General features: G+C 56.1%; 1 protein-coding gene across 13 annotated transcripts; it reads left to right on the top strand.

The window, feature by feature from the left end:
- The first annotated feature begins 421 nt into the window (after nt 1–421).
- On the top strand, nt 422–23,225 carry LOC115528122 (sphingomyelin phosphodiesterase 4). Of its 13 annotated transcripts, none has more exons than XM_030335962.2 (20): nt 424–594; nt 2,858–2,941; nt 4,403–4,489; nt 5,366–5,508; nt 5,659–5,734; nt 6,327–6,435; nt 6,544–6,596; nt 7,111–7,262; nt 9,193–9,325; nt 10,876–10,947; nt 14,224–14,310; nt 16,881–17,026; nt 17,814–17,904; nt 18,551–18,651; nt 19,248–19,411; nt 19,907–20,112; nt 20,712–20,945; nt 21,168–21,299; nt 21,496–21,624; nt 21,739–23,225. In XM_030335962.2, exons 1-20 carry the CDS (start codon nt 520–522, stop codon nt 22,066–22,068), a joined length of 2,604 nt encoding a protein of 867 aa, XP_030191822.1. In that variant the 5' UTR covers nt 424–519; the 3' UTR covers nt 22,069–23,225. The 13 variants fall into 13 exon arrangements, 12 of the variants coding, with proteins under 12 accessions (XP_030191825.1, XP_030191822.1, XP_030191826.1 ...); XM_030335963.1 differs by lacking the exon at nt 424–594 and adding an exon at nt 723–833; XM_030335967.1 differs by lacking the exon at nt 424–594 and adding an exon at nt 853–1,168.
- The last annotated feature ends 1,995 nt before the right edge of the window (nt 23,226–25,220 follow it).

Below are 25,220 nucleotides of genomic sequence, written 5' to 3' on the forward strand. Positions count from 1 at the left end.
CTAAGTTGCACGGATCATCTCAAGAATTCTTTTTTGAGGGTCGCACTCAATGATCCCACAACTGGGAGACGTGTTAGGCGTAGGGGATGCCGTGGCGGACCTCAGAAACCCGTTTCTGGGCCATCAGGGTCGGGCCGCATTGGTCGTTCTCGCTTGGGCAGCAGCACCCAGGGCAGTGCCTGGCATATTGAAGGCGCTCAATAAACGTCTATCGTAAGAAGGTCAGTCAATCAATGCACAGTGTATGATTTTTCCGCTCCAGTTCCCCATTAGAGGGCGCGCTTCCAGGACCTCAATAAACGGCTTCTCTTTAGCAGGCGCACGCGCGCTCCTTCCAGGGCACACGGAACTCTGGGCTAAGGGACACAGCTGCCCCCGCTGCACACGCGCATCCGGAGGTGTAACCCATAAACCCCGCCGGCCTTCACTTTGCGCACGCGCCCTTTGGGGTAACTGCTCGCGGAGGTAGCGGTGCGTTTCCCGCCAGGCCAGGGGAGGCGTGACGCCAAGCGCAGCTTGATGACGACATTTCGGCGCGGGGTAGCCGAATGGCGGTCTCCGTCCCTTAGGCGGGCGACTTTATGGGTCCCACAGGTGAGTGGTTGGGGCCGCGTGCGGGACGGCCCCCGCGTTCCGGCCCCCCCCCCTTCCGGACCTCCGCCTAAGTCATTTCCGTTTCTACGCGAGCCGCAGGCCTCAGGCCCGGCGCCGGTAGCTCTGCCCCCGGCCGGGCGGGCAGGCTGGGAAGCCAAGGGCTCGGCTGTGCGCTCATGCCGTCTTCCTGGGCTGCGCACTCGTGCCACCTTCTCGCGCGCCGCGCACACCCGGTCCTGGTGGGTGCTTGGTTAACGTTCGTTGACGGGTTGGCGGAAGGAGAGATTCAAGTTAAAGTTGAGCCTTGGGCTCCACAGGCTGTGTGGGAGGAAGAGCCGGGTGTGGATTCTCGCCTGACTCTTCCTCCCTGTGTGGACCGACCTTTGTGAGCCTCAGTTTCGTCTTCTGTAATATGGAGCTCCCATGCTCACTTAACAGCATACTTGTGAGCATACTCTGCTTCTCAGAGCGCAACCAAAGGGAGGCCTTGGCAGTAGTGTGATTTGCTTGGAATGACTGGCGATGCCTCTCTGAGAAGAAACCCCAACAGGATCCGAAGCAGCCATTGAAGAAAGTGGGTGTAAAGTGGCGGATGCAGGGAACACTTGGTACACAGCGGAGAACGGTGTGATGGACGAGCCAGGCTGTGGCAGCGTTAGAGAACAGGGCAGACGAGACACTGCCCTCTCTTGGAAATACTCCTTGTTTTGGTGCCTCTGGGCCTCAGTTCTTAAGCTGCTGCCTATGCAGGCTTCGTCTAAGAAGGAGGTGCTTCCACCTCATCATCTCTAAAGCTCTGCCCTTTGCAAACAGGCCAAGATTTTATTTATGCTGCTTTGATCCTTCTGCTTTGGTCATCTTAATCAGTGTTCTCCTGGCCACTTGGTTCAGGAGCAAAGTGTTTACATTTTCCTTGAAACTGAATTTGATAGCGGGTGCCTGGATGGCTCGGTTGGGCTTGATGGATTGATCACTCGTGGTTTTGGCTCTGGTCACGGTCTTGCTGTTCATGGGTTCAAGTGCAGAGCTTGCTTGGGATTCTCTCTCTCTCTCTCTCTGCCCCTCCTCTGCTCATGTGCTCTCTCTAAATAAATAAATAACCATTTAAAAAACACCTGAATTTGACAGCTAATATCAAGAATTGAAGAAAACCTGGAAGATGCTTATATTGCCAAGAAGCAGAGATGCACATCTCCCCTCAACTCCACTGCCTCACAGCCTCCTTGCATCTAGTCTTTCTCCATCCACATACACTTTCATTTGCCACCTCAGCACCTTTACTCTTGCTGTGGGCACAGCTGTGCCAGGAAAGCCATCATCAGTGGGACTCGGCAGGCTCCCTTCCTGTTCAAGTCTGGATATTTTCCGTTTCTGACCTGGGTGGTCAGAGAGAAGGGAATCTAAAGAGTTGCTCCTGATTTTCTGATGGCTTGTTCGAAAGCTTCCTCCAGCTTGCTCATCCCCTCCATTCATTCTCATAGAGCACGGGTGACATTCGGGAGATTCACCCACCTGTCTCTGTGGGAGATGTGTTAGGAGATGAGTATATTGGAGTCTTGGCTCTGCTGAGTGAGGGCAAGTGAGTTACCTCCTCTCTGCTGCTAGTTCTTTATCTGTATCGGCCCAGCAGATTGTTGTGAGGAAGTATAGTCTGTTCTTGCTTAACAAACTTAGCAGCTTAAGACTGCGTCCATTTATTATCTCACAGTTCTATAGTCAAGTCCAGGAGGGCTTGGCTGGATTCTCTGCTTAGGATATCACAAGACTGAAATCAAGGTGTTGGTTGGCTTCGCTGTTACCTAGAGGCTCTCAGGAAAAATCTTTCCAAGCTTCTTCGAGTTGCTGGCAGAATCCACTTCCTTCGGGCTGCAGAACTAAGGTCCCCATTTCCTTACTGGCTGGCAATGGGAACTGCTCCATATCTTAGGGTCCGCCCACTTGAGACTTCAATTGTATCTGCAGAATTCCTTCACAGGACCTGCATGAGCATTTGGTTGAATCGTGGAGGGCTATCTTTAAAATTCTGCCTCCCACTGAGTATTAAATGAGGAAATACGTGGAGGGTCCTTAGAACCAGGCGTGCCACACAGCAAGTGCTGTACAAGCTTTACAGATTCGCCACTGCGAACTCGGCTCTGAAGCTGGCCACCACGTACTGCATCAGAACAGCGTTTTTGTAAAACGTGAAACTTGGCAGCACAGGCTGTGCTGTAGTATAGTGTCGTGTGGCAGATGTTGAGATTTCGCCTTGGTTTTTTCACAGTGGTTTCCTAAGGTGGCCGTTTTCAACGTTCCCCAGGAGGCTGCTATGGCGTTCCCTCACCTGCAGCAGCCCAGCTTCCTCCTGGTAAGTGTCAGTTGCCCGCGTGAGGGTCAGTGAGATGATGGTTCTACAGCTGAGGGACTTGAGAGTCCTGTCCACTGACTTGAACTTTGCACTGGTGGTTTTCTGAGGGGCATGTGAGGAAAAGAACGTTGGACTTGGGATTAGAATCCTTAGACTTGGCTCTGCCCCCTAATGGTGTAGGACCTTGGGTTTACTCAACCTCTGAGCCCTGTTTTTCTTATCTACAAGAGGAGCTTCTTACCTACAAGATAAGTTGATTCACATGCCATTTTTACTGCTTCCTGAGGTCTGGGGAGGAGCACGGGAAAGGATATACATCAGAATTTTCATGTCTTGTAAACCTTTACACATTTATGGGATATTCTAATAATCGTACTGTCATCCCTGGACAATGGAGGGGCAGGGACCCTGCTGTGCTGGGGGCAACCAGGACTGTACTCTAAGTATTAAACATGACACCAAGAAGTTAGGTGTGAGGCACATATCAGTGGTGAGGATTCCTAATTTCAGGTCCCAGAAGATACTTCTCGTAAACATTTATTCAGAAGGACATCCTTCCACGGCGCACCCTCTAGAGCCAACAGATGCAGTGCCTCTGGCATCGAGTGGGTAGAGACCAGGCATGCTGCTAACCTACCCACCCTCCGTGGCTGCAACAGCCCAGGTTTCCACCTCTGACTGAGACACCACCTTCATTTAGAGGTGGCTAAGGCCTTAGGTATCCTTGGGCAAAGCCCCCTTGGTTCACATTCCGATATTTTCTCCTGATCTTAATCCATACCCCATGACCTTGGGTAGATTTCCTTCATTCTTGTCCTGAATTTCCTAGCCTGTCCATCACCTTCGTGATTAGTGTCAACATTTGGTTAAAGCTATCTATCATTTCTCACCTGCGTGCCTCGTTTCTTAAGATAGTGAGTTTCGTTGGTTTGTTACCTACTGAATAAAGGGTAGCTTGGTTAAGAGGCCTTCTGTCACTCTCATTTTGCTGGGCATCCTCACTGATGATCACAGTGGGGTCATCACAGGGGGTCGTCACATGGGAAATTTCCAGTTCACGTGTATACACTCAGTGAGTACCCTGTGGTCTCTGGGGGGTGTCCTACGCATAAGTAAGCATCCTCTTCTGGTTGTGGGACTGACCCTGGAGCTGACCCCCTGCTTATGGATTGTGTGGAAGTCACCTCGGTCGTGCAAATGTGCAGTTCTCTGCTATAAGTGGGGATGCCTGACAGAGGGTGCAGGGAAGAAGCCTGAGAGTTGGCGATGTAGAGAGCCAAGGCGTCTCCTAGTCGTGTCCTTTAGGCCACTGACACAGGCACGAGGTGCCGGGGAACCAGGCCGGTGGTATGTCTGACTCCTACCTGTCATTTGGATTTCTGTTTTGATTCGAGCCAGGATAACCGCAAAAGCCACCAAGTGAATATGCTCATGATCTTTTTGGTTTGTTCTATCTTCTAGGCTAGCCTGAAAGCTGACTCTGTAAATAAGCCTTTTGCACAGCGGTGCCAAGACTTGGTTAAAGTCATTGAGGATTTTCCAGCAAAGGTACAGCTGTGCTAGCATCTCCTTGGGGCATGTCTCATACTCGTTGAAAAACATTTTTTTTAAGTTTATTTATTTATTTTGAGAGAGAGAGAGAGAGAGAGAGAGAGAGAGAGAGAGAGAAAGAATATCCCAAGCAGACTCTGTGCTGTCCAGGCAGAGCCCTGTGCGGGGCTTGATCCTGTGAACTGTGAGATCATGAAAATCATGAGATCTTGTGGAAATCAAGAGCCAGATGCCTAACCGACTGAGCCACCAGGCGCCCCTGAAAAATGTTCTTATATAAGCCCCTGATTCCTACCTCTGAGCATTGCCCTGGACAGAGGCTTGACCCAGTATTGTAACTGTCGCGTGTATGGACACATTTAAACATGTCAGCATGTAGGCCAGGGGTTCTCAGCCACAGGTGCTTCTGTCCTGCATGGGATACTTAGCACCGTCTGGAGACATTTTTGGTTGTCACACAGGGGAGGGTGCTACTGGCATCAAGTGGGTAGGGACCAAGTGTGCTAGTAAGTATTCCCAAATGCACAGGACAATCCCCGCCCCAACAAGGAAGCATCCAGCTCAAAAAGATTGAGAAACCCTGATGAAAATACTGAAAAGATACATTTAAATCACACCCAGAATTATCAAATAGTAGTGTAAGCCCAGGCAGCTGGCCTGGACAAGGATTCTCACCGATGATCACAGGAATGTCATCAGGGGTGGTCAGTGACTCCAGAAATTTCCAGTTCATGTGTACACACTCCATGAACAAGGTGGGCAGTTTGTGGCACGGGGCTGGACTGGGTGGGAGGCTCACGTGGCATGGAGCCCGGCAGTGGGCACCGGTCCTCAGCAAGCCTGCCCGCAGCCTCCCCTGCACACCCATTTCAGGAGCTGCACGCCATCTTCCCGTGGCTGGTAGAGAGCATTTTCGGCAGCCTGGACGGTGTCCTCGTTGGCTGGAACCTCCGCTGCTTACAGGGGCGAGTGAGCCCTGTGGAGTACAGCATTGCAATGGAGTTTCTAGACCCCGGGTAGGTAGGTTTGTCACCCGAGAGGGGCCGGATGTTTCCTCATGGTGATCCCATTCTTGAGGCACTGAATTTCTCAAAACTCAGAAACCGTCAAAGCAAGATGGTTTGCAGTTCGTTGCCCTGTTTTTGTTGTTTTAATTTCATCTCCAGTGGCCCAATGATGAAGTTGGTTTATAAGCTCCAGGCCGAAGACTATAAGTTTGACTTTCCGGTTTCCTACCTGCCTGTAAGTAAGCCGTGGGGTGAGAGCCGTGCTCGGGCAGAGCACCCTGCACAGCGGCTGCGGCCGTGGGGGAGGCGGGCAGGGCTTGAGGGGCTGCGGCAGTGGGCACGGCACCATGGTGTCTGCTCAGGGCCCGGGGGGCGTGGCACATAGAACTTCAGTGGCTAGTTTTTTTAAAGATCATTCCAAACTCTGCCCATGGGGAAGGCGCCACACTCCTGGTTTGTACCTGGCTGAGTGGCAGGCAGGGCCATGTGACCAGTTGCTGTTTTTCTGAGTCTCCGGTCCAGGGGGCAGAATTAAGGGATGACTTGTTCAGGGGGGTTGAGGAGCAAAGAAGACGGGGAACATCAAGTGCTTGACAAGGCTCAGAAACTCAAACAGCTGCTGCCCTTGCTGTTTGCGGGTGTTCCTGAGGATGGCGTGAACAATTCTGAGTGGAGGCCCTCTTGCTCTGGTGCTACCCAGAGGACGGCACCACTCCCCCAGGCAGGGTCTGAGTGCCTGTGGCCTCCACCGCACCCCTCCCAAAGGCTGCACTGCATGGGGCGCCCTGCCAGAGCCTGTCCACAAGCCCAACACGCTCTCTCCGCAGGGCCCCGTGAAGGCATCCATCCAGGAGCGCGTGCTCCCCGACAGCCCCCTGTACCACAACAAGGTCCAGTTCCCCCCGACGGGGGGCCTCGGCCTGAACCTGGCCCTCAGTATCCTTTGTCAGTCCCCCAGGGGTGGGGAGGCCATGGGTGGCCAAGACGTAATGCTGAGGGTGGTCCAACAACCCCTGCCTGTTTGCCCCCTGACACTGCCGTCAGATCCGTTCGAGTACTACATGTTCTTCTTTGCGTTGAGCCTCATCACTCAAAAGGTACAAAAGGGATGCCCCTAAGCAGCTCTTTACCAAAGCCCCCATGAAGGGTGGGGGCTGTGGCCTAGGACTTTCTTTCTCTTCCGTCTCCACCTCATTTCTCCAGCTCCTCCTTTGCATCCTCCTCCAGCCTTCGCCCCTCAGGCCATTCTCACTTAGTGAGGATGACAGGCTGGTGGGCGGATTTGACAGGTCATGTGGGGTGACCTGGGTGCCTCGAGTGGTAGTCGGGAAGGCTTCCCACAGGAAGTGCTTACTGGGCATGGGCGCAGGGCACAGGTGCCCAGGAAGTTTGCTGTACGTCATCTTCCCATGTGCCGAAAAGGACTGTGGGGTCTCGCCCCCTGTGGTGGGAACTTTGCTCCTGGCACTGCCCAAGGTGCTTGTGTTCGGGCCCTTGGGATATGGCCCATGGCCCAGGGCTCATGTGCAGTGATTTGAGCCCTGCAGTTGCTGGGGTTAGCAGCCAGGGTGGCACCCAGAGCTACACACCAATGCAGATTTGCTTTTCCAGCCACTCCCTGGGACTCTCCACATACGAACTTCAGACTGTGCCTATTTCATCCTCGTGGACAGATACCTGTCATGGTTCCTGCCCACAGAAGGCAGTGTGCTCCCCGCACTCTCCTCCAGTCCTGGGGGGCCCAACCCCTCACCCGCTCCCAGGTAAGGCTCTCTGGTTGCCCTGGCCCTTGGCCTGGGGTGGCCCAGCCCTGTGGCTAGCCTTTAAGGCCTGGTTCTTCCATGGGGGGGGGGGGGTCTGGTCAGCGGGCATTGCTCATAGGGACAGTAGTGCCACTCTTTGTTCATGGTGTCCCAACTTTTCTTATGCCTGAGATCTCAACCCCAGCTGCCCTAGCACAGACTGGAGAGGAGGGTAAAGGAGGACATCTGTGTGGGTTTTCAGTGATTAGGTCCTGTGGCCACAAGGACGAGGGCTGGCTTTGGTCTGGGAGTGGGCTGGGTTCTGCCCACAGCAGCCCTCCCCACATGTGCATCCAAGCCCCACACTGAAGCGGTGTGTTGCCAGGGCTGATTGATGGCACTAGGCAGGTGGTGCTGGAGAGAAAGGGGCTGTGGGCAGGCCACAGCAGGGCTGACATGTGGAGGAATAAGAACAGGAAGAATGTGTGTAGGCTGCAGGACCAGGTCTTGGCCTGAGCCAGAGGCCCTGGGGCAAAAAGCCTTTCGTGCCAGTCCAAGGCTGGGCTGTGGCTAGACCGTGCAGGACGGGAGTGTACAGCCAGCCTCAACTCGAGGGTGAACTGAGGCCTTGGCGGGGTGCATTTAGCCAGTGGCTCATTGGCCGCCTCTCCCCAGGAGACGCTCCTGACCTGGGAGCTGCCAGCTGTGCTCCTCACCCTCCTCAGTCTTGCTGGTGTACCTTCTTCCCTGGGAGGCAGGTTCAGGCCCACCCCACATCTGCTGACGTGTGCCGTGCTGTGACCCAGACCTCACATGTGTGCACAGATGTGCCCAAGGAGGGGGGATTGAAAAGAGGAGGTGGGGGCACGGAGGTGGGGAGAGGCTGCCCCGGCATGAGTAATGCTGCGGCCAAGAAGGACCAGGGCTGGCCGGGTTCACACCCTCTCAGAGGCAGGTTTCAGCTGCCCAGCTGTTCTCTGGGCCCGATTTTGTTGGCTTGTTTTAACATAGAATTTCAGACTTCTGGAAAACTTGCCGCAATAACAAAAAACTTTCATAAGTCCTTCACCTACGTTTCTGAATCATTTCATTCTTTATCTGTATGTGTTTTCCCTGGGCCATTTGAGTAAGTTATAAATGCACTGCCTGTTCCCTCTTAATGTCTTGGAGTGTATTTCCTAAGAGCCAGTGCATTCTCCTACACAGCCTCCTGCACTTCTATCCAAGTCAGGGAATTAATATTGCTACCCGGCTGCCATCTAATCCTCAAACCCCATTCGGGCTGCACTGTCTACCCCACTAATGTTTGCCACCTGGCTGGGATCTGGGGGAGGGTCACTCTCTGTGTGTGGTTGGCTCTGGTCCCCCTCCAGTCTGGAACACTCTCTCAGTCTTTCCCTGTTTCCTGACCTCAACACCTTTGAAGCGTGCAGCCTGGAGGTGTGCAGAATGCCCTTATCTTAAGTTCTCTGGTATTTCCTAGTGATTAGACCCAGCAGCCCGTGGAGTCTGTGTGCTTGCAACATTGTCTTGATCGCTGGGCCAAGGGGGTGTTGGCCAGGTTTTCCTACCATAAAATTAAATGGGTCCTTTGTGCCTAAATTAATTAACAAAAGGGATTTGTTGGGAAGATCTACTGAGACTCTGTAATTATCAGTGGTGTTCGTGTCCCTTGACGATCGTCAGCCAGATCAGTTATTAATTGGTTGGTTGCCAGATGATAGCTGTCTGGTTTCATCCTATAGTTATCAGTGGGCATTCTGTGGTAGGAAAGACTTTTCTTCCTGTCTGTTGATGGTGTGTATCGATATGGATTTGTATGGATTTGGGGGTCGTTCTATGATTCAACAAGTGGTAATGGTTACTGTTGCCAGTGATGTTGATGTTGAGATTGCCCCTGGTTGTGCCAGCAGGATCCCCTAACGAAGGCCTTTTCCTGTGTCTCCCTCAGAACACCAACCATGCCCTTCGCTTCTTATGGCCTCCACCACACCAGCCTCCTAAAGCGACACATCTCTCATCAGACATCTGTGAATGCAGACCCTGCCTCCCATGAGATCTGGAGGTCCGAAACTCTGCTTCAGGTGAGCGCGAGGAGGCTCTTCTCATCTTCTGTTTCAAAATAAACTGCCTGGCCACCTTCCACCCCCAGGGGCAGAGGCCTAAAGACTGTCCTCAGCCTGAAAGTGGTTCTGAATTGTTGGTGTTCTCCTGCTGTGGCGTGTGGGAATCAGACTAGAAGAAACGTGCCCATGTGTCTAACCTGTATGTCATTGGTAGTATTTTTCATCCCAGCGTCCCCTTTCCAACGACTTTTGTCTTTCTCGTGGTAATATGAGCGCTGCTCAGTTTCCATTGGATCCGTGTAAAAGCTTTCCCCACCTTCGACATTTTCAACCTGTTCCCACGTTGCTGGAGATGTTTCCTGTGATCACCATCATTTGGATATTAAACCCCTGCCCCGGTAGCGCTTTTGTTGTTGTTGCTTGGTTTTGTTTGTTTGTTTTATTTTAGGGAGAGAGCGCATGCACACGAGCAGGGGAAAGGGGCAGAGGGGGCGCAAGAGAGAATCTTAAGCAGGCCCCATTCTCAGCGCAGAGCCTGACACAGGGCTTGATCTCATGATTCGTGAGATCATGACCTGAGCCGAAATCAAGAGTCCAATGCTTAACCAACTGAGCCACACAGGTGCCCCAGAGTTCAATAATGTTCTGTCACGTGGATATTCCCCTTTTTGTGTTTCTGTTCATCTATGGATGGCCACTTGGGTTGTTAGCACATTTTAGCTATTGTGAATAGCTGTTTCTACATGGATGTACAGATATCTCTTAGAGACTCTGATTTCGGTTCTTTGGGGTATATACCCTGAAGGGGAATTGCTGGGTCATATGATAGTTCTATTTAATACTTTAAGGAGCCGCCATACCATTCTCCACAGTGGCTGTACCATTTTATATTCCTGTCAGCGGTGCACGACCTTACCAATGCCCATCATTTTCTATCTTTTAGTATAGCCATCCTCATGGATGTGAGGTGGTGTCTCCCTGTGGTTTTGATTTGCACCTCCCTCATGGTTGATGATTTGAGTATCTATTCATGTCCTTATCGGCCATTGGTACGTCTTTGGCGAAATGTCTGTTCAAGTCCTTTGCCCATTTTTTAATTGAGTGGCTTTATTTTTTGTGGTTGAGTTTTAGGAGTTGTCTTTCTATTCTGGGTATCCGTTCTTTATCACATACACGATTTGTAAATACTTTCCCCCATCCTGTGGGTGACCTTTGTCTGTGGATAATGTCTTCTGACGTGCAAAATATTTTTGAATTTTCATCAAGTCCAATTTGTCTGGTTTCTTTTGTTGCCTGTGCTTTTAGAGCTAGAAATCATAGCCCAGTCCAGTGTCCTGAAGCTTTCTGCCCACAGTTTTTGCTAAGAGTTTTAAGTCTTAGCTCTTACATGTATGCCTTTCATCCATTCTGAGTTATTTATTATTCATGGTGTGAAGTAAAGGTCCAGCTTTATTCTTTTGCATGTAGATACCCAGTTTTCCCAACACCATTGGTCGAAAAGAACTGCCCCTGGAATGGCTGTGATACCTTAGATGGAAACCATTTGACCATCCAGTGCTCTCTTGCAGGTTTTTGTTGAAATGTGGCTTCATCATTATTCCTTGGAGATGTACCAAAAAATGCAGTCCCCTCACGCCAAGGTAGGTTGCCACACTTTGTCATCCCCTCTGCTCTGGCCCTGGTGTGCCTGGTCCACCTGCTGCTTCTTGTCCTTGATCTCAGCTCGTTGTCAAGGGCTGGATGGTGGGAAGCAGAAACTCACCATCACCCCTTACTCTGATGCCGGACGGCAGGTGGGTTTCATTCTGGGGTGGGCTTGCACCCTGCGGGCTGGAGGCCTGTCCTCTCTGGGGTCCTCCCCATGCTATTTCCAGAGCCCCCTCCCTGGCAGCCGGAATGGCTGAGGTTGTGGTGCTCGTGCTCTGGGGCCAGGAGAGCTGCGGATGCCTCTGGGAGTCACATCCGGGCCTGTTCCCTCTGCTATCACAGCGTCTCCTGCTTTCCTGCTGAGGTGGCACCCGGCCGACTTCGCTCACCTTGGTGCCCGTACTGCCTTCCACCTCCTCCAGAGCATTGGCAGGCAGCCCTTTCTGCAGTGGGTGGGATCTGATGCCTCCCTGCATGCAGCCTGGCCTGTCTCCTCCTCTTTTTCCCTTCTCTTCCCTCACAGGGCAGCATGCTCATTTGCAGAGGCGTGAAGGCAGCTGTGTCCCTGGAACGTTCCCAGGGCCGGCAGCCTACTGGACTCGTCAGAGTACAACAGCTCTGTTCGCCTCTTATTAGGCAGGGTGGGCACCTAGGTTCACGCTCCATGAAACCGCCTGAAACGTGTGAACCGGGGCCTGTAACCAACTGTGTGATCTGTGGCTTCTGTGCACTTCTGTGTTTGCTCCTCAGACTTTGCTTTTGTCAACGCCAGACAGAATTCTTGAGAGATTCCTTACGAATTAACACTCTATAGGCTAAAATTCACGAGGGTGGCCTGTGACCTTCCCTCTGTGATTCCAGCAAGTGGTGGTGGTTCTGCAAAGTGTTGGCAACCAGTTCTGCTTCTCTGCTGCCCTTCTGAGTACCCATTTGGGGAGCAGCCCCCAACCACTGCTCTCTTAAAGTGCAGAGTGACCCAAATCTCTGTCCTTGACATCACAGGGAACGGAGGGAAAGCCAGAACTCTGTCTTGGGCCTCTCGCGTTACTAAGTGCTTGCCCTGCCATTGCTGCTTCCACAGTGGGCTGGCTGCATGTTCCTGGCTGGTGCACGGGGGTCAGGGGCCAGGCTTCCCCCTAGGGCCCTGGGGGCTCACTCAGCCCCTGTGCATGTGGCTTTTGCAGAGGCCGGGGCTGCTTTGCTGCATTGCCTTCCCATCTGCTCGTTCTGTCTTCTGAGCCAGGGGGAGCACATTCACTGTCATTTTTAGCAGATCTGCCAGTCACAGAGGTCCTCTAGGTTGTCTCCTGTGAGGATCCCGAGCCCTATACGAGGGAGGAGGGTGGGCCGTCCCTGCCGGAGCAGGGGAGCCTTCCCCTTCTTCCTCACGTTTGCTTCCTCTTGGCCAGACCGCAGGGCGGGGGAGAGCTGCTCAGAATGACTGGTAGTCAGGGGGCGACTGGGAAGCCCCCACCAGGTACCCATTGAGGTGTTTAGTTGTGTTTTGTTTTGTGTTGTTTTGTTTTGTTTCCTATTTGTCTTTGCCTCCTATTGAGGCTGAAAGCAAAACCTAAGAAAACCTGGTGTGTGGGAAGGGGAGAAGGACAGCCATGGAGGTCTGCTTCACCTGAGGCTCCTTACCATTTACCCAGGCCTGTGCTGTGCCGTTTGGAAATCCTAGCCTTGGGGTCAGTTTTCCTGATGTGAAAGATGCAGGAAACGCAGCTCTGAGAGGTCCCATGGTGCGTCCATGCGTAGCCTGGGTCCGGAGCGTATGCTCGCTCCTTACAGCCCGGGCCTCTGCTCTGCCTCAGCTTACTGGGCAGGGAGGGCTTCAGGAGAGTCAGATGGTCGGTAAAGACCGCATATTCCTGCAGGACACTGTGGGGCCTGCACTGTGTTCCTGCAGGCTGGGCAGACCCCCAACAGGGGAACCATGTGCTCCCTGATTCCTCGCTGAGAGCTGTCGCTGAGCCCGGGTCTGGCCCCGAGGAAGGCCATGAAGGGCAGACACCTCCTTGCTGTGCTGCTTCCTGCCCCTGCTCTGCGCGTCTGTGGCTGTGCCTGTCTCCTCGAGGTCTGGCACATGCATTCTGACCTCTCCCGTGTGAAGCATGGTACGCGGTGGGAGGCATGGCCCTCCCAGGGCAGGATGTGTGCCAGGGCCGGCTCTGGGTTGTGCTTGGCTAAAGGGGACTGCTTTAGCAGGCCTTGTCGCTGCAGCGGGGCAGGGCAGAGGTGGGGTAGGGGTGGACAGCTTAAGCCAGCTCTGCTGTCATCCCCCATGGCCCAGGCTGTCCCAGCCTCAGGGTTCCAGCTGCCTCTGGGTGTGTGTGGCCATGACCAGATTCTGGGGGCCCGTCGGGACTGATGGAGGGCTCTGTGTGTCTGGAGTTGGGGAGTCCTGGTGAGGTACGAGAGGTGGGTCTCCCAGGATTCGAACCCATGAGTGTTCACGTTACCTTTAACGATTTCGGGAATGTGGGGTGTGGAAGGTGTCAGGCCTGGTGAGCTAAACCTTGCTTGCCTCTGTGCCACCCTGGGAATCAGCCCCATTCAGGAGGGGTCGCTGATTGGATCTTTGACACCTAGGAACTGATCTCATCATATATCAGTTTGGTAAATTTCTTCTTGGGACAACACAGGGAAGTCCAATAAGTTACAAATTTTTCTTTCTTGAGCAAAGAGGTCTCCATCTGGAACTAGCTCCTCAAAAATTTCTCTTCTGAGCCTCGGGGCCTTCAGGGCCTTGGTGGCCATCAGTGTGTCCCAGCAAGACTCCTGGGATCCTGGTGGGCTCCAGTGTGCACACGCTGCACACAGAGCATTCAGGGTTGGGGGAGGGCAGGACCCTCTGGAAGGAAAGTGAGTCAGGCTGACCTCAGGGAGCTGGAGAGAACTTCAGGCCCCAGAGACATGAAGGAGGCTGCCCAAGTGACCTTGAGGGTCTGTCTGTCCCTCTGCCTGGCAGGTGGAAGAGCACCCCTTGGGCCTGGCTCTAGTCTGCCCACCAGGAAGGGCTCCGTCTGGGCGGCTGAGAGGGTGGTGTCCCATTGGTCTGAGGCTGCTGGGCTGTGATTGTTTGGATTGTCACTGACGTGCTTTTGTTTTTGTTTTTGTTTTTGTTTTTTGTTTTCTCTCCTTACTTCTGGGCTCACTTTTGTCTTTCTCTCCCTGCTGTCCCCTCCCCGGTCTCTCCCCTCCTGTCCCCTGCCCTGTCCTCTGCCCTCCCTGCCTGTTCTTGGCTTCTCTGTTTTGTTGTCTCTCAGCTGGAGGTTCTGCACTACCGACTCAGTGTCTCCAGCGCCCTCCACAGCCCTGCCCAACCCAGCCTCCAGGCCCTCCACGCCTACCAAGTACTGGCCGCTCTCATATTGTTTTGTTTCACCCCTGCCCTGTGGTGTGAGCCATGGAGCGCATGGCAGTGCAGTGGTAAAGCGAGGGTCCGGCCGGGGGCCAACTGGGGTGATTCAGGCCAATTCCAAGCAGAGTGAGGCCAGTGTGTGTTGGCGATGGTGGCAGGCATCCGTCTTTAGCCTGGCTCAGCCCTCAGCTTGGTAGACTAGCCCGGGTTTGGGGTGTGGGGCCACCAGATCTGCCTGGCCAAGCCCCAAGCCAGTTGGAATGTGGTAGGCTCTTGGGAGTTGGTGACTTCTGTGCTTGGCCCTGGGTTGAGGGAGCGGAAACAGTGTGGCCTTCGCAGTGGCCTGACTCACCTGGCTTTGCGGGCCTGGTACCTAGGAACTGACTGAGCCCAGGGAAGCCCCAAGGCTCATGGTGGCATGGTCTGTCAATCCCAAGCCTGTGTGAGGCCAAGGGGCAGGGAGGACAAGGGCTTCGTCCCCTAGCCTGGAGAGGCTGTTGGTCCTTGAGCATGCTGGGGCCTGGCCTCTTGTGGACTTTTGTGCTCCCACAGAGGTAGGCGAGAGCAAGAGAGGGCCTCACGGAGACTGGTCTGCTTTAGGCAGAGATGACCAGTGCGGACGGATTTGAAGTCTTGAGGTCGGTAGATGGAGTGCAGGACTACAGGCTGTTTCAGGGCAGATGGAGTCTGGTAGTTCATGGATTCACGAGATGAATGTCAGGAAGTTTGGGCAGAAAGCATGCATCTAGATCCCATGCTCGAGGCCAGGGGTCTGTCCAGTTCCCCCTCAGTGGGAGCACACCACGTTTAACCTGATATTTGAGCACAAGATAAGAAATCACGTTTGCTGGGATGGGGTGGTGAGTGCGCACAGGGTTCCCACTCAGAAGCAGCAGCCACAGGGAAGAGGGAAGAGAATGATCCAGAAGGGCCAGCAGGGGCGGGTTTAGCACAGAAGTGGTACCACTCCAGCATGTGTTGGGGAAGGGCTCACTTGGCCGAGAGCAGCATCCCTGGAGAAAAGTGCACAGCAGGAGGGGTGAGAGCCCTCCCCCCACCCACCATGGGAAGGGTTGCTGAGCTGAGAAGGGCTGGGCCCAGTGAGAAATGCCACTGGCTTTGGGAAAGTGTCCCTAACGGCCATGCGGGTGGAGGAGGCCCACTTACAGCAGCGGTGGCTGGATTCCTGTGGGGATTTGGCTCTCGAAGGGGGGGGGGGGGGGGGGGGGGGGGGGGGGAGAAAGGTTTGGCTTCTGTCCAGAGGGAAGATAGATAGCCCCAGGAGCTTCCCGGTTCAGTGCAAATGCTCTGTCCTCCGCTAGGGAGATGGTGGGTGGGTCGGCGAGGGGCCAGGAATGAGAAAGGGGGAGGCTCCTGGGGGGAGTCACAGCCTGGCAACAGTGCCCTCTGATCCTCCGTTACTGTGAAAATATCTTACGTTTTTTTTGTTGTTCAAATGATGCAAGTTCATCGCTTAAGCTTACAGATAAGCAGAAGAAAATCTCCTCCTGAAGCCCCGTAGCTTCCCCCGCAGTCATATCGAGTCGTGTGGTGTGTTGCCTAGGCCTGTGGAGACAGATCCATGGCAAGGAGAGCGGAGAAGGCAGTGCCGCGGGCAGTGGTGGGGCTGTGACTGGGTGCCCGGGCTGTGCCAGGAGGCACGGCTTGTGCCAGCCTCAACGTTGCTCAGGATTTGGACTAGGCTGCCAAAAGCTGTCTCGAGGTTGTGGGGGTCCCAGAGGCCTGGGGGGTGAGTGTGGGGAGAGGAGCGCGTCCGGGCACCCCAGAGCTGGGAGCCGGAGGCAGCGTATCCTGCCGGTGCCGTCCTCTGCCACTCTGGAGACTCCATCCTGTATTCCGTCACAGAAGAGCCAGCGGACAGGCTTTCCTCTCGGGGCTGGGTCTTAAAGATCCGACCTGAACCTTGTGAATGAGAATTTCACCTGAGAAGATAGAAAGCACTCTTGTCTTGTGCTGACGGCAGGGCTGTTAGCAGTAGAGGAAGGGCCACCCTGCGCCAAGCCCCAGCTGGCTGTGTCCAGGACAGGAAGTGGATGGAAGGGTGAGGGTTACAGCAGGAGAAGGAATTTGGGAGTGTTTGTCCCTGAAAAAGGAAGCCATGGGCCCCAGCGAGCTGTCTTCATATACCTGGGAGGCAGGCAGGAGACCCTGAGTCCGGATCCAGGGTGGGATACTGGCCTGCCTTGCCCCCTGCTCCTCCTCTGGCTGGCCAGGAGTTGGGGGGGGGGACCCCTGAAGACTTGGCCGGGCAGCAATGACCCGAGTCAACCGCAGAGGGTGCAAGAAGCGGTTGGAAGCACACAGGGAAGCATTCAGGTCTGCTTTAGCAAAGCCGTCCCGCCCTGCCTTGCGTGCTCTTAGCGGGTCTCAGAGCTGGCATGCGAGGTCTGTCTGCTGCGTGCCAGGCCCAGGGAGGGCCCTGTGGGTGGCCCACACATCCTGTCGGGGAGAAGCGGTCCTGGGCGGGACGTACATGGCCAGGCCTGGGGGCCCCACCCTGGGACCAGTCTGGGTCCTGACACAGCTCCCCCTCAACCTCAGGAGTCGTTCACACCCACGGAGGAGCACGTGTTGGTGGTGCGCCTGCTGCTAAAGCATCTGCACGCCTTTTCCAACAGCCTGAAGCCTGAGCAGGTCTCTCCCTCCACCCACTCTCACGCCACCAGTCCCCTGGAGGAGTTCAAACGGTGGGTACAGGGCATGCACAGGCCTCCCGTGTCCCTGGCTGCCACTGCCTCCTACTGCACATACTTGTTGCCCACAGTAACCTATCCTTAGGGCATGGGGTCGGCCTGTGAGGCGTCTGCAGGGTGGGGCAGGTGGGAAATCACCTTGACCCCTCCTGGGTCTGTTTCCCGACGCCTCCTCTGGCTCCACAGGCGGGTGGGGGCTGCCTGGCTGCCACGGCCTTTCCTTCCAGGCCTGCCGTCTTCAGTAGAAAGAGCCAGGCTGGCCAGAAAGAGGCCCCATCTTGTTGCCCTGTCTTGTCCCCTCCTCCCCAGTGTGGGCAGAGTGGAAGATCTACATTGACCGCACTCAGAATGCCCAGGAAAGCCGATGGGCTGGGAGTGCCTTCACTGCAAAGTGGCTCGTTTGTCATGGGAGACTGAGCTCTGTGCTGCACCCTCCCCCTCCTCTTCCCCTCTGCTCCCCCAGTCCTTCTGTCAAAAGGGCCAGGACGGTGGCCTGACTCCTAGGCCAACTGGGGCCAGCAGAGCAGGTGACTTGTGTGTGGTGACCCAAGCAGAGGTGGTCACAGGAGCCATACTAGGTCAACCGCTTGTGTGCTGTGTGTCCTTGGGACATTCCCTAATCTCTCTGAACTTTGGTTTCTTTGTGAAAAATGGGGCCCAAAATAGGAGGCCTTGCCTTCAGGGGTGCCCAGTGTTCACCCCGGCAGAGCTGGCCCTTGGAACCGGGAGCCACTTGGCTCACCTATGAGGGGACCCTCTCCTCGCCTCCCCTCCCCTGCAGGGCCGCCGTCCCGAGGTTTGTCCAGCAGAAACTCTACCTTTTCCTGCAGCACTGCTTTGGCCACTGGCCCCTGGATGCGTCCTTCAGAGCCGTGAGTGTCAGCCCCATCTTGCTTTCTTTGTCTTTGCCCTCTGTGCCTGATGAGGGAGGTCCCGTGGGGCGGATGCAGGAAGGAATCAGCTATTGCCGCAGAGGGTCACATTGGTGGGTCACATTGTTCTGCTCATTTGAGTTTTCAGAGCCAACCCCCAGGTACAGAAAAGCTGTCTGCCCTGACCTGGAACCCAGTGGGTCCACGCTGGGTGGGTTCCCAGCCCCACTGAGCCTCACAGGCTCCGCTCCCTCAGCTGGGGAAAGCACTCCTGTGTTCCACACGTTCCACGCTCGCTTCCGAAGGGCTGGCACGAGGGTTACATATCCTAAGGGTTAAAACTAATGTAACGTTGTGTGTCAGCTATCTGCAGATTAAAAAAATCATTTTAATTAAAGATGAGAAAAGAAACATCATAGGGGATGCGGAGTTCCCTCCTGCTCCCTCTCGGAGTGGCGGGTGGGAAGAGAACGTGGTAACACCTCCAGGAGAAACGAAGCCCCACGGTTAGGATCACCCCCTCCTCACCTGAGCTGCCTGCCGGGAGCCGAGCTCCAGGCCACCCAAGGATCTGGACCAAAGCCCCAGCCCCACAGCCCAGCAGAATGCCAGCCTCCAGGCCCTCAGGGCACACGTGTCCCACCAGGTCCTGGAGATGTGGCTGAGCTACCTACAGCCCTGGAGGTATGCACCTGAGAAGCAGGCTCAGAGCAGCGACTGCCTGGCCCGGTGTGTGTCGGAGAGATGGTGAGCCCCGGCCCGTTGTCCTCCCTAGGGGGACCTGCTTCCAGGTGGGGCACAGGCCCCTCCCTCCTTGACTGTGCTTTGTTGTCTGGGCCCTGGGCTTGATCTCCCACAGAAACAGCTGGTGACTCCTCTGTGCTGTCCCCTTGCCGTTGACTGTCTCCCCTCAGATGTATGTTTGCACTCGCCCCCAAGCACCCCTCGACCCGTCTTCACTAGCGTTCTGCATAGCAGCCACCACCGCCTCCCCTCCCGCCCTCACGGCCAACCCCCCAGCCTCCGCCAGCGCCTCCTCTCCACGACTGCCTTCCTTGTGCTCCTTCTGGTGCCCGGGCCAGCCTCTGCTGCGGAGGCTTTGGCCCTCTCGGGAAGGGCCGCATCCTACAGAGGATTGCGCCGTCTATAGGAGGCCTAGGTCTTCCCTGCCTCCCTTGTGCCTCCTCCCTTGCCCCCACCCCTGGTCCCTCAGCCACGATGAGGTCGTGGCAGGGGAGAACCTGGAACCCAAGGAAGAGAGCGCTAGTGAAGCGGGGGCATAGACTGGTGTAGTCCTGCCTCCAGTGGGAGTTCTGGGCCCTGATGCACTGCCTGGTCCCCAGGGCACCCTTTGTGCAGGAGAATCTGCTGATGTACACCAAGCTTTTTGTGGGCTTCCTGAGCCGCGCGCTCCGCACCGACCTGGTCAGCCCCAAGAACGCGCTCATGGTATTCCGAGTGGCCAAAGTCTTTGCCCAGCCCAACCTGGCTGAAATGATCCAGAAAGGTAAGCCCTCAGCCAGAGGGAAGCAGCACTTAGAGGGGGCCCCACGGACCCTGCATGTGCCTCACGGGCTCGCGGTGGGCTGGCAGAGGTGCCACGGGGACTCCTGGTGCACGGTGGCGGGGTGGACGTCGGAGCCTAGCGGCATCCTGCCTTCCCTGTGGCACGCGTGCCGGGCGGGAGCTGCGGGGGTGCTGGGCGGGGGAAGCAGAGCTCAGAGCTGTGTCTCCCTGGTGACTCTTGGTGGCATCAGAAAGCAGTCTTGGCCCGTGTCGTGTCTTAGATGGCTTTATCGGGTGTTGGCTTCTCTGGTTTTCTTTTGTGCATGTCGGCCTTCCTGTTGAGACTGGTGGGGGCTCAGGAACATTAGGAGTCGGGCCCCTGTGCCACTCGGTCCCTATCCCTCGGAAGCCTCAGCGGCACCCAGGAAGCCAGCCAGCGGCTACTGGCTGTTTGGTGCCATGGAAGCTGAAGCCAGAGTCGGGTTCTGCTTTCCAGGGGAACAGCTGTTCCTGGAGCCAGAACTCGTCATCCCACACCGCCAGCACCGACTCTTCACAGCTCCCACTTTCACCGGCAGCTTCCTGTCCTCGTGGCCCCCAGCCGTCACAGACGCCTCCTTCAAGGTGAAGAGCCACGTTTACAGCCTGGAGGGCCAGGACTGCAAGTACACGCCAATGTTTGGGCCCGAGGTGCGGACGCTGGTGAGTTGGGGCTCCCCCAGGCCACACGGCCGTCCCGAAGCCGTGGCAACAGCAGGGCCAGGGAGAGCACACGTGTTGTACGGAAGGAGGAAGGTTGGGTGTTGGTGGACGCTGCTGTACCTTGGCTTTTTTTCTTTTTTCAGTGCGGTCTACGTTTTTTCTGATGATAAAGGCAGCACTTGCTAGAAAGTTTTCACATTTAGAATATGGGCGTCTTGGGGGCGCCTGGTGGCTCAGTGAGTTAAGTGTCTGACTTTGGTTCAGGTCATGATCTCAGGGCTCCTGAGTTTGAGCCCCACGTCGGGCTCTGTGCTGACAACTGGAGCCTGGAGCCTGCTTTGGATTCTGTGTCTCCCTCTCTCTCTGCCCCTCCCCTGCTCACAGTCTGCCTCCGTGTCTCTCCAAAGGAAATACACACACACACACACACACACACACACACACACACACACGTAGAATATGCACGTCTTAGTCTTGAAAGACCCTGGCCTCCTCCTGGCCTGCTGGGGGCCCCCAGGTCCGCCTGCCAGCCTGTTTGGTGGCTGGGTGGCGTGCGGTGGCACCACCCGAGCTGGCTGACCTGCCCCCATGCCCCGCAGGTCTTGCGCCTGGCTCAGCTCATCACGCAGGCGAAGCAGACTGCCAAGTCCATCTCTGACCAGTGCGGGGAGAGCACGGCCGGCCGCCCCTTTCTGTCGTGGCTGGGCTTCTGCTCCACAGACACGAACGGCTCCTACGCAGCCAACGACCTGGACGAGATGGGGCAGGACAGTGTCCGCAAGACAGACGAGTACCTGGAGAAGGCCCTGGAGTACCTGTGCCAGATGTTCCGAGTACGAGCCGGGGGAGCTGTCCCCTTCCTGGCGTTCGGTCCCGCGGCCCTCATCCCCTGCCCAGCCCGTGGGAGATACAGCCCGTGCCCACGATGTCACGTCTGGGCCCCCTTGCTGTCGCCGTTAGAGGCCCAGGGGGGCCAGTCTCCTCCCTTCACCCCGAGAGTGAAGGCAGGTAGCAGGAAGCGGCACTGCCTCCTCACGGGGCTTCCTCCCTCACAGCTCAGCGAGGCTCAGCTCACCCAGCTCACGCTTGCCTTGGGGACAACTCAAGATGAGAATGGGAAGAAGCAGCTCCCAGACTGCGTCGTGGGGGAGGACGGGCTCATCCTCACGCCCCTGGGCCGGTACCAGGTAAGGGCCACACCCCGGAGGGCTCCGCTCTCCTGGCGGCGTGGCCGTGGCTCCCGCTGGCCGAGCCTCCGAGCCCTGTTGTCCCGGCAGGCCCGGCAGCGGAGACCGCACCTGTGAGGCGTCGCAGAGGTGTGTTCGCAGGGCTGCTCGCACGGCCCAGGTTTCACCCGGGGCTCGCCTCCTTTGCTGCTTCTAGATCATCAATGGGCTGCGAAGGTTTGACATCGAGTACCAGGGTGACTCAGAGCTGCAGCCCATCCGGAGCTATGAGATCGCCAGCCTGGTCCGCGTGCTCTTCCGGCTGTCCTCCGCCATCAACCGCAGGGTGAGTGCACGCGGGAGGGCCGCCCCCGCCTCTGGTCCTGCCACCCTCGGGGAGAGGCCGGGGCAGCGTGCGGCCCTGCCCGCGCCCACTCCCCGTGCCTCTGTCTCTGCCCAGTTTGCAGGCCCGATGGCAGCCCTGTGTTCCCGTGCCGACTTCCTCGGCAGCTTTTGTCGGTACCACCTCACGGAGCCCGGGCTGGCAGACAGGCACCTGCTGAGCCCGGTGGCACGAGGGTGTGCGGCCCGCCGTCCCCGGGGCCCTAGGCTCAGCCTGCGCTTCCTGGGCAGCTACCGGACGCTGCTCTCGCTGCTTCTGGCCTTCTTCGTGGCCTCCCTGTTCTGTATTGGGCCCCTCCCTTGCGCCCTGCTCCTCGTGCTGGGCTACCTCCTCTACGCTGTGGCCATGACGCTGCTCACCGAGCGCAGCAAGCTGCACCATCTCTGACCTCAGGCCGGGTGCCGATGCAGGGCCGCCAGCAAGAGGCCCACACAGCCTCTCCCTCGAGTCTGAGAGGCCACCTCCGAGCTAGGGGGCCACTTTCCTGCAGCCACGGAGCCATGCCACGCGTAAGAGGAGATGAAACCGGAAGGGTGTGGTCCAGGCTTGCCAAGGAAGGGAGTGACATCAAAGGGCCTGTTAGTGTCACAGGACGGTGCCGGACCCAGCCACTCGGTCCTCCCTGCTTCCCTCAGCCACAGGCCCTGCAGTGAAATGGGCCTCCAGGCCTTTCTCCAACCTGACGCCCCAGGGTCTAGCTGCGTGAGGCCCGGGAGGCAGTGCTGCCCAGGAGGGGCCTCGCCATCCTTAAGGTTGGCAAGGTGGCGTGCCTCTCCTCTCCCTGCCGACAGCAGGACGGTCCCTCAGTGTCTGGTTCCAGAGAAGATTCCAAAACCCTAGAGGTTCCTGAGAAAGTTAGAGGATGGTTCTCTGATTCCTAACTTTAAGCCTAGATTTTGCCATCGCATTTGGCAAGGTGAGGGTCATTCTTCACGCATTGCCAGCAATTCTGGGGCTGGGCCCTACAGCTCCACTTTCTAGAAGAAAAGATCCTCCAGGAGCACAGATGCTCAGTGGGACAGTGCTTCACCTCTGGCTCCCTCCTGGCCCCCAAGCCATTAAGCACGTTGCTTGGTGGCAGCCCAGCGTCACTGCCTCATCCGGGACAGGCTCGCTTGTCCCGTGGGCAGAGGGGATGTGGCTGGGCCATGGGAGTTGGGCATCGTCTGGTGCTGCAGCCAAAGATGGTCAAAGGCATTGTTTGTACCTTCAGTAAAATCGAGTGCAAAGACACTAACTTTTTGATGACATTTGAATGTTCATACTACACAGCAATTTCATGTTCTCTGTCGAAAGTCATCCCCACAGGGTCTCAAGCACATGCATTCATCTTACAGGGGACGCACCAGAGAGAACATCTCAACGACGATTTTAAACCAAACCTTTGTTTTGGGTGTTTTGGGTGTTTTTAAGTTTCCAAACTAAATGTTGAGCTTTGTATTTTGATGTGAACTCAGAATAATGGCATTCTGGGGCCTGTGACCAAAAAACAAACCAAGTTTGTAATTGACCGCAGATCTGAATAAAGCAGTTTTTGCTCCCGAGTCTCGTGGCCCCAGGGCTCAGCCTCCAGCGCGGTCGTCTGCACAGGTCTCCCAAACAGCTGGGGTTGGCAGAGACCACTGAGGGCACCATTGTCCTTCCCAGGGGGACGGTGGGTTTGTTTACAGCAGCAACAGACCAAGGCAGCCATAAACCCCTAAGTGGCCATGATGGGAGAGGGCAGGCCTCCGAGAGCTCTGGGAACCAGGCCCAGAGTTGGCCTCAGCCAGCATGGGCCCTGAACTGTATCTAAGCTGGGAGAATTTTTTTTAAGTTTTTACTTAGTAGAATCCCAAACAGGCTCAACGCTGTCAGCACAGAGCCCCACGTGGGGCTCGAACCCACGAACCACGAGATCATGACCTGAGCCAAAATCAAGAGTGGGTCACTTAACTGAGCCACGCAGGGGCCCCTATGCTGGGAGAATTTTGCCTTCTACTCAGGGCGTCAGGGGTGGCCTTAATACAAAAAGCTGGCAACCCCAGGATGTGAGTCCAATTTCCTGTGACTCCAGGAAGCTCCGAGGGTTGTGTGTGCAGCTGGGAACCGAACCGTGCACCTTCCGGCCCCACATGAGTGTCTCTGGGGTGCTTGGCCAGGCGTGAGTGTTAATGTCCTCCTGTCCCTGGGCAGGATTGTTGCTTTTGTCAAATTCGATGGAAGTAAGATAGTATTTCTTTTTTTTTTTTTTTTTAATTTTTTTAATGTTTTTTATTTATTTTTGAGACAGAGAGAGACAGAGCATGAACGGGGGAGGGGCAGAGAGAGAGGGAGACACAGAATCGGCAGCAGGCTCCAGGCTCTGAGCCATCAGCCCAGAGCCCGACGCGGGGCTCGAACTCACGGACCGCGAGATCGTGACCTGACTGAAGTCGGACGCTTAACCGACTGAGCCACCCAGGCGCCCCAAGATGGTATTTCTACAAGTTGGACGTGAACAGATGAGTGAGTGACTTTTGTTCCCAGACTCATTCAGTCAAGAAAAGCGATACGAACACACGGAGATGATGGTGTGGGGTCAGATCTCAGTGGCGCCGTTTCCCCGGCACACCTCCCTCATAGCTCCCCCTGACGGTGTCCACCCTGCGCACAAGGATGGGTGTCCCCGTGACCCTTCACTTTCCCATGGCGTCCCTCATCCACATTTCTCTTGTGCCCTTTTTTCACCTGAAAACATTCTCTAACACCCTAAAATGCGAAAGCAAGACACTCCACCCGTTCACCCATGAGCTGTAAAACAGCCACCTGCTGTGTATACCCCGCGCTGTGCTGGGTGGGCGCTGTGTTCCCCAGAGAGAGCAGACAGGACCCTCCGTTTCCCTGGGACTTAGTAGATGCAGAGTCCAGAAGTCGTAACGAAGAACAGTGAGGTCAAGGAAGGGAATGGTTCCAATGGTCGGGGCCTGGGGGAGCAGCGGCACGTGGTCAGACAGCCCACAGCGTCCGGTGGCTCCCGTCTCAGGAGCAGGAGCAGAGGGGGTCCGGCGTGGCTGCTGCTCCAGGTGAGGGCAACGGGGACCTTACCCTCCCTGTGACCCCGAGCTACTTTGCAAAGAGCTCTGAGCTGCAGCGTTGAGAAAGGGCCGTGGGACGAGAGCAGAGGTAGAGGTACAGGCGGAGGAGCCCTGGAGTCACAGTTGGGGGAATGGGGACCGCGGGTGGGCAGTGCCCGCAGCAGTTCTGTCCACAGCACACTGAAAGGGTAGGTGACATCCAAGGGCAGAGGCTGCAGGGCCTGGCTCGGGCTCAGACGGGCTTCCTGCCGCCCATTCATTCCCGCCTCCTGGAGCTTCCCATCCTGCTAACTGGCCTGGCCCTCCAATTCCTCACGCCTCCACCACCAGCCACCACCACCCCAAATGCTGCCAAAGGGCCAAATCCAGACGCCTCAGAGCTCACGACCCCTTCTGGTGGCATTCAGCACAGGAAGCACAGGTGCACGATCTCTGGAGGCTCTGCTCTGCCTCCCGCGCCTCAGACTTGCCAACCCCTCAGGT

This window comes from Lynx canadensis, chromosome D3, assembly GCF_007474595.2.
Source record: "Lynx canadensis isolate LIC74 chromosome D3, mLynCan4.pri.v2, whole genome shotgun sequence".
Lineage (NCBI taxonomy): Eukaryota > Metazoa > Chordata > Mammalia > Carnivora > Felidae > Lynx > Lynx canadensis.

Excerpts from the sequence above, each read along its gene's own strand:
- LOC115528122 (XM_030335960.2), top strand. The coding sequence starts at position 1,225 with ATGGACGAGCCAGGCTGTGGCAGCGTTAGAGAACAGGGCAGACGAGAC. Across the intron at positions 1,363-2,857 it reads AGGCTTCGTCTAAGAAGGAG|TGGTTTCCTAAGGTGGCCGT; the intron begins GTGCTTCCACCT and ends GTTTTTTCACAG. Across the intron at positions 18,652-19,247 it reads CGGTGTGTGTCGGAGAGATG|GGCACCCTTTGTGCAGGAGA; the intron begins GTGAGCCCCGGC and ends CCTGGTCCCCAG.